At 42.6% G+C, this 8,806-nt stretch overlaps 1 protein-coding gene across 2 annotated transcripts in view; it reads right to left on the bottom strand.

Moving 5' to 3' along the window:
* Positions 1-8,806, bottom strand: part of Slc44a5 (solute carrier family 44 member 5) — a 273,492-nt gene that overhangs the window by 15,396 nt on the left and 249,290 nt on the right. For both annotated transcript variants that reach the window (XM_021195891.2, XM_029537997.1), the window contains 3 exons: positions 6,058-6,189; positions 3,379-3,478; positions 595-687 (listed from right to left, as the gene is read on the bottom strand). In XM_021195891.2, the coding sequence (XP_021051550.2) occupies positions 595-687; positions 3,379-3,478; positions 6,058-6,189 (325 nt within the window). The remainder of the gene's footprint in view (positions 1-594; positions 688-3,378; positions 3,479-6,057; positions 6,190-8,806) is intronic.

Genomic DNA, 8,806 nt, shown 5'->3' with positions numbered 1-8,806 from the left:
TACAGAAGTCAGTTATAGAGGATGGGGGGATACAGAAGTCAGTTATAGAGGGCAGAGGGGATACAGAAGTCAGTTATAGAGGATGGGGTGGGGGAGGGGAGGGATACAGAAGTCAGTTATAGAGGATTGGGTGGGGGAGGGGAGGGATACAGAAGTCAGTTATAGAGGGGGGAATACAGAAGTCAGTTATAGAGGGTGGGGTGGGGGAGGGGAGGGATACAGAAGTCAGTTATAGAGGGTGGGGGGAGGGGAAGGAAGTGGGAGGGGAAAGGGGAGGGTCCTGAGCAGCAAGGTGGACTTGAGGGATACAGAAGACAGTTATAGAGGGGGGGAGGGAAGTGGGATGGGGGAAGGGGAGGGGGAGGGAAGGGAAGGGAAGTGGGAGGGGACACATATGAGCGAAGTCCAATCATATATGTGAATGTGTAGGTATGTATGCATTGGTGCATGCATGTGTGTATGTATGTGCATGTATGTATTGTGTGCATATATGCATATGTGTGCATGTGCTTATATATGGATGTATGTCATAATGAAATTATTTTGTACACCAACTTAAAATGATAAGAAGAGAAGTCCATTGCCAAAGGATACACAGCTGTCACAGCCCAGTAGGAAATGCAGATTGATAGCAAGATGAAGGTTAAAACTGGGTAGATTAACGCACTGGGAAGGTAGCTAATGGCTCTGAAATGAAGCAAATAGTTGATGTTGGGACAGAATCTGGGTTAGGTCTGCACTTTCTTGACAACTAAATGCTTATCCGTTAAGAAGCAGAAGTAAGCCTTAGGTTGGCTTCTGGTGATAGCAGTAATAGACGATGTTAATTTTCTCCAATTACTGTGGTTGCAAGTTCTGAGCTGGCTTTGACATTCGAACATGAATACTCTCATTTTAAGGTAAAGCGGACACCTTCCAGTGCCATGTTTGCCTCCTGCACAAGATTCCTTATTTCCCTTCCCCCTTTGACTGACCTAAGGTTTTGACAGACCACAGTTGTGTAATTTCTTCCTCTGCTTAGTTTCTTAGCTTCCTAAAGCGGGAGAACACTTGGTGGACCTTCTGTTAAAGTATAGGATTCCTTTCTTGATTCGGAAAAACCTTCTGTACTTCGGTCAAAACATAGGATCAGCCTCCGCTGCAGACACTGAGTGTGGCTACTTTTCCACAGTGTGGTTCGCTCTGTTTAACAAAGGACCAGCTAGGTCTTCCTCCTCTGTCCTTGGGCATCCCACACCCACTAATACCTGGGGAGGAGAGGCTTGTGTTATTTTATTACTTCTGCCACTTTTACTTTTTACAAACCTTTTGAAGTGACACTTTCCTCTTTTTTCTTTCCCCTCTAGGACATTTCCCCAAGGGAGAGTTTGTAAAGTGGCCCTAGCTAGCTGTTGCTGGCAGCTCTTAAGCAGTTGCTTCATCAGTGTCTCCAGATCAAACACACACTCGTTTGATATTGCCAAGGAGAAATACTAAGGGCATCCGCACATCAAATGCACCAGCACATGTACCCATGCTGGCTTGTCTCACTGTACAGTGCCTCTGTCCTTTCCTATGCACTCTGAATTTAAGCTGCCAAGAGTCCAAAAGCTGACTCTGAACGCTGACCCACTTGTTCCAGATCTTTCACGTCCCCCTAATCTATTAGCCCATCACAGTGATGCTGGTCCTTTAATCTTTAAACACACGCACACAGACACTTAAGGTTGTAAGGCGTGAGTTGAGTTTTAGTACACTATGCAATAACATACTATTTAAGAAATAAATCCAGAAAATCAGTAGTTTCAGGGGATAATGATAGGTCCTCGTTTATTCAAAGGGGGGGTTAACCAACAGCTTGTCAGCTGTTTAAACCAGTAGCACTCTTATTATAATAACATGGCAATTTTGTTAAAATAGTCCTTAAATACAATTAAAAATCATTTGGTTCTTGGTAGTTAACAACTGTTTCCACCGTACCATGAAGAGGGTCTGTTGACTTCCCAGGGGTGTTTTCTCTGCTCTTCATTCAAACACTGCCTGCACAGGTTACTCTTAAGTGACCTATTGGAATCGTTTTCTAACTATAGGTATTATTGAATTTTAGAAAAGAAGGTTTATTTCATAACATTTTAGAGTGAGAGTGGCCCTGGGTATTAAGTGTGTCTAAATAGTGTGTTTTATATACAGAATGTATAGCCAGGCCCTCAAGCATCAGCACTTTGTCCATTAGAAAAGCAGATCATGCACACACAAGGGGTAGCACACAGTTGATATGGAATTATGGTGATTCCTCTCAATCAGTAATATTAACACGTGAGCCACCTGAGAAAAATGTAACCTACAGTTGGCTAACTCCATATAGTACTTCATTCCTTATATTCTGCAAACATACACATGTTCAAATGTGTGTACGCAGAGCATTCAGAGTCTATCTATGTCTTCAAATATTTGTCGACACAGACTACACAGAATCTATCTTAGCTGGCACTGTGGTCTGGGAAACAGAAAGGACTTGTTAGGGGTGACCTGACCGGTCTAGTAAGCGTTCAACTGTTGTCAGTGTTCTTCAATTTCTTCCTTAAAAAGCCCTGCTGTTGTGGGGGGCTGCAGGAAAAACAGTTCACTTGGTGAAGGGATTGTTGTGCAGCACAAAGACCTGAGTTAGATCCCAGTACCCACTTAAAAAGCTGGCATGTGGCACACACCTGTAGCCTAGTTCTGAGGAGGCAGAGACAGAAGGATCCAGAAGCTCTCTAGCTGGGAAGTCTAGCGGAAACAGTGAAGTGCACATCCAGTGAGATATTCTGTCTTAAAAGCTAAAGTGGATAGCCATGAAGTAAGACATCCAATGTCAACTGGCCTCTGTGCTCACGTGTACACACACACACATATATTCTCTCACACACATGTGTACTTGTATATGTACCCATTTACATACACATGCACATACACACTCATATGCACACATATCAACACACATACACATGCATGCACACTTGCATATGCACTCATGTGCACACACATGTACATGCACACATGCTCATACACACACATACACCACATGCCTGACATCTGCTATGAGCACACACACACACACGCACACCTGACATCTGCTATGAGCACACACACACACACACATGACATCTGCTTTGAGTACACACACACACACATACACACACACACACACACACACACACACACACACACCTGACATCTGCTATGAGCACACATGCACACCTGACATCTGCTATGAGCACACACACACACCTGACATCTGCTTTGAGCACACACACACACACCCGTGATATCTGCAATGAGCACACACACACATGCACACGCACACACACACGCACGCATGCACGCCTGACATCCGTTGTTAGCACTGGAACCCCTTACTTGCTTCCTTCCTGCAGCAGAATGATGGCCACTCGGATCCGCGTCCTGAGGAAGATCAGCACAATGATGATGATGATTTTAACGGCAGACAAGATGATCACTGAACAAGAAAAGACATTAGTCAGCCACAGAAGCAAACATCTTCTGCAAAACCAGGACTGAGTTTATCAGCTCATGTCTGCTAGCTCTGACACTACATAATTTAAACAATGTTCCTCTTCCCATGCCACTCTTAGAAGCTCACTTTCAACCCCTCTAAGAAGTCCTAAAAACACAGAGTAGTGCTTTTGTTGGATTTTGAGTCACCCCATGAATCAGATCCATTTCACCCATGGAAATGTTTCTCAGGAGTCACAGACCTGGGAAAAGAAGAATGGAAGGAAGAAAGGAAGGCCTCCCTTGGCACTAAGTAAGGAACTATCAGAGAAGACAGCTCTTAAGGTGACCACCCTGCCCGTGCTGTCTGGCTCATTCTGTGACCCTTTCTACCAGACGCTATTATGAAGGTGTAAATCCATGGGGACACGGGCAGTAACATCTTAGAATCAGATGGAGGGGCATAGCTCGGTTGGTAGAGTGTTTGGCTAGCGTGCCTGACACTGCAGGTTTGATCTCTAGCACTGGGTAAAGTGGGGATAGGCCATCAGAACTCGAGATGCAGAGGTAGAGGATAAAAAGTAAGATTTTCCTACAGTTTAGTGTTGGATTGGGATTCATAACCTATACAGGCTGAAAGTAATTGTTCCTGAAGACAATGAATCTTGAGGAATGAAATGTTCTGTGTAAAGAAGGCTTGCAAAGCAAGGACATGTTGGGTCATGTATTGTTCTTACTATTTGGGGGCTTTCCTGGATACAAGCAAAGGTGAAAGGTCTGAGCCTCTTTCTGCCTCCCTGAGTTGCGTGAACCAGAGCAGACCCTTTCTGCTGACTGTCTCCTGCACTGTTACTTTATCTTATCTGGGGGCCAACTCTGTCTTAAAAACTTCCTGAAGTCAAACGCTCTTGCTCCACCCCCTCTCCCAGCTCTAGCGCACACCTTTCGGTCACTAATGTTGGTTTCAGAAATCCTTACTTTTCAAAATAACTACTCAGTGACTGTAAGATGCCGTAGAGTTTGGGAATGGTAAGAAGCAGAAAGCTTGGGATCCTAAGATGGAGAAAATGTGGTCTGCTAGCAACAGACCTGGAAGGTAGGAAACAACTCCTGGGGAAGCGATAAGCCCAACCTTGAAGGGTCTCTTCCTGAACCAGATTGCTAGACAGTTGGGTGATCTCAGTGATGCAGGCTCACTGCCTTCCCCAGCTGCTCTACCACCATGATTCAGGGTTTACAGGACGCTCCGGGGACCATGTCTGTAGATGTCAGTTAGCTCCAAGATTCCAAGTCGTGGTAGGAACTTGACAAAGAGTCATTGTGCTTTTTTGCCTCTTTTCCTAAACAATGCATTTGTTCTATAGGCATATTTTACTTTCATAAGACACTTAATCTGAGTCAACACTGTGGACTATAAAAACTGTTTTCCTTGAACAAACCTAAGAAAATGAAATATATCAAAATGATTCTATATTCTAAAATTGCATTATCAAAGAATATTGTGTATTAGACTTACATATTTTACACGATGGCATGAAAATGGCTACATTAGAGAAATTTGATTGTCCTTCGAATAGATACACTCTGTTCTCTAGGGCACAAAGCAGAAACTTATTTAATATAAAGCAGTCACTATAACTAACCAAATAGGAGACTCAGGCCTGGAGCTGGGGGACTTATGAATTGTAAGAGTAAGAAGACACATTGCCTGTCACAGTCCAGGGCTGATAAAATAATTTTTTTAGACTTGTTATTCCACTTGCTTCAGAGATCTTCTGGAGCGATATACCTTACAAGATGGAAGAATGTGGTGGAGACACATGTACTATGGAGCTTATCACATCCGACATGGGAACAGGGAAGACAGCCCCTTGGTTAAAACGCTTCATCCTCTAACCTTCCTCTCATCTGCTCTGACTCAGGGCAGTGGTATTGCAGATAAACCCTGGTCCCAGGGAGAGTATGATATTGATGTCACACTGGGGACAGATTCTCATCTGCCCTTGAATGCCCAGGGTTTCCTGGATGAAGTGGCAAAACTAGGTTTGAACTGTATGGAGACGGTGTCATGCTGGGAATAACTGTGTGCCAGCAGATGGTACCTACATGCCTCTTCCTGTACTACACTCCTTACTGACTTCTTTTGACACACAGGTATGTATGATATGAATGATAATAAGGGAAATCTTAAAAACAAAATTCAAGACAAAAAACAGTCATTTACTTCTTTCACAAATTGGCACCAATAAATCTCTACAATCAAACCATTTTAAATTAATGGCAACTGGCCTGGGATTCTTCTAACAGTGCTACTGTAGATGACACAATACAATCATAGCAACTTTCCGGTTCACTAAAAACAAAACAAGTTCTAAACCTGAATGCATCTATTAACATGCTCTCAAGATCTATTGTCCTTCCACAAGATAAATAAACCAATAAGTAATAAAGCTCAAAGACATTTATGACATCAGTGAGGGATCCCTGTGTTCAACAGGACACATCAAATTCCAGCTTCCTCTTGGATGAACAAGGTTCCCCATTGTCATCATTTTAACAAAAGTGGCTCTTAAACCTACTCACTCATTGAAAACCAGGTCTCCTTCAAGTGAAAGAACATGTTTACTCTCCTCTGAATCCCGAAGCCGTACAACCAGAGCGCAGACTGTGGCCTCTGCTGAATGCTACTGTACTCCAGGAAACAGTACCATATTCCTGGAAAGGAAGAGGAAAGATATACAATGTTACTTTCTCAAGTAGAAGCTACACGCTTATCAAGCATGCCTACATAAAAGTGACTGGCATGGCTGTGCCTACAGAGTTAGAATCATGTTTGTCTGCAATGGCGTTACTAGGTTACTCCGACTGACAAATGCTCTCTGAATTTATTTGGCTTTCAGGTGCTCCTGGCTTATCGCAACATTAACATCCACCAACAGGACTATTTTAATATGCTACAGTACATCTCTCCCCACGAAAATGTACTGATATCCTCTAATTTAGACTCAGTACCACTTTATTATTTATTGGTTTATTTATCTTGTATAAGGAAGACAGATCTTGAGTATATTAATAGATAGATGCATTCAAGTTTAGAATTGGTTTTGTTTTGAATTGGGCTGGTCCTTCTAATAGTTTTTATTTTAAATTCTATTTTTTCTAAAATTATTATAGCTACTATAGATCTCTTTTCATAACTGCTAGTTTTGAAATCATTGTTTTGCTTTTAACTGTTGTGTTTCCTCGCCCATTCTGTGAAGTTTGTAAATAACATACAGTTCTAACTCACATGTGCACATTTTAATCTGGCTTGACAATTTCTGTTCTGTTTTTATTTACACATGTTCTTTTTCTTGTACTTCACTGCCATCCACTCCGTTTTTATAATCTTTCTTGGAAATTTACCCTGTGCTGGGCAGTCAGGCTCAGAGTGATATTTAATGAGAAAACACAAGGGACTTTTGGTTGTCCAGCAACCACGCCTTTTCTCCCATTTGTCCAATATCTTAGCTATGTGCATTTTAGCCTAAAAATTGGGCAAAGTTATTATCTTATAGGACCAAAGCTTACTTCTCCATTGTTTCCCAAATCATCCTCTTCACTCAGTCTTCTTCCTCAGCCTCATTTACTGTGTGGAATCACTTCCCTTTGCTCTCTCTATCCAAGCCATCAGGAAACTCATCTGGTTATGCCCATGGCCCTCTCCACTGCTCTCTGACACAGGGACCTTTTCAGTAGCACCCCCCACACACACACACAACCTGATCTCATTGTCTAATTTAGCTTTTATTCTAACAGTTTTTTTTATTTGGGCGGATTCCATCTGGTTCATCTTCACTCAGAGATAGGTACCACTGATGCGGTCTTTGCTGTGTTTTCATCCCTCACTCATTACATGTTTTATATGTATTATATACTTCACATTTTTTTACACTGCTGAATTTACTGTACATACCAGTCCAGCACTGACAGCTCCTGTGTATACCCATATCTGACCCCTACCTGTGCTGTTTATACATCTCGTACTTTGTCAATTGTGAGCTGAGGGGACTTTTATAAACTGATGATGATGTCATATAAAAGGGATTCATGCTTGCCCCTTTGGCAGCCAGAGTATATGCCAAACACAACATCTGGGTCTCTTCAGGGTCCTAGGCTGACTATAGGAGGGTCATGAGACTCCAGTCTGTTGATCTTGGTGAATTTTCCATCACACACACACACACACACACACACACACACACACACACACTAGCTTTTTAATCTACTTACTGTGACATATCCACATTTATGCTTTAGTAAAATTTGGTACTATCACTAAGAATGCTTGATTTTCCATGATAGTAAATATCCAATTGTCCAAGACAATCACAGAGGCCAGTCATATCCAGTCTCACTTACTTACTCTTCACAACCTAATTGGACATTTCCTCTCTGTAAATAGTTTCAAGCTTAATTGCCATTCAATGAGTTGTTGGGCTAGCACTGCCTAGGGAGTCAATAGGTAGCTGAGCCCAGTGGTTTTGTTGCATCTCTTGCCCATTCAGTGTCAAGGCTGGCGCACAGTCCCAGACTCCTGCAGTTTGACTCAAGTCAGTGATATCAATGGCGGACTTGACTCCACTTCTGCCTTGATTACAACCAAAGAGGTACTGGAGCACACATGTAGAGTCTCCAGGGGCAAATTCAGATAGGAACACATGAGAAGACGAAGGCATAGCAGCTCCCAGGCTCCTCCACCAGTGTGGCCCTGGCTTTGTCTGGCTGTGCATGAGGAAGCACAGAGGCACAGTGGAGCAGATGCAGGTGCCCAGGGAGAGCCACACTGTTTACTAGAAGGTCTTTGAGGGTAACGACAGTAACCAGCACTGACCGTTTACCATGGCTGGACTCTTCAGACAGCCTGAGATCATTATTTAATCCTTTCTATCTTCTGAGATGGAGAGTCCATCATTGGAGTGATACAGATACAGGAGCTAGGTCTTGTCATCTTCAGAAAGTTTTCCATAGTTACTCGGTCATACAGTACAAAGCCGGGCTATAGTCAAGGCTGGGTACTGAACGTGAACTTGCCCCCACCCTTGCTATAAAATGTGTAAACCTCTTTAAGGAACAGAAATAGGAGGCGGTTATTTTTGATGTCTACTATTATAAAAAACTGTGTTGCTAATCTAAATCCTGTTGTGGGGGAAATCATTCTTTTGAATATAAATTGCTTTATATTGTCCCATATGCTCCTTAGAAGGCCAAAAGCAAATGTCTATAATGTTATACCACCCAGAGGGAGCACTTGAATTTCTTTTTTTTTTTTTTTTTTTTTTTTTTTTTTTTT

The sequence above is a fragment of the Mus pahari genome, chromosome 4 (assembly GCF_900095145.1).
Source record: "Mus pahari chromosome 4, PAHARI_EIJ_v1.1, whole genome shotgun sequence".
NCBI classification, from domain to species: domain Eukaryota; kingdom Metazoa; phylum Chordata; class Mammalia; order Rodentia; family Muridae; genus Mus; species Mus pahari.
This window is presented reverse-complemented; position numbering and strand designations above follow the sequence as displayed.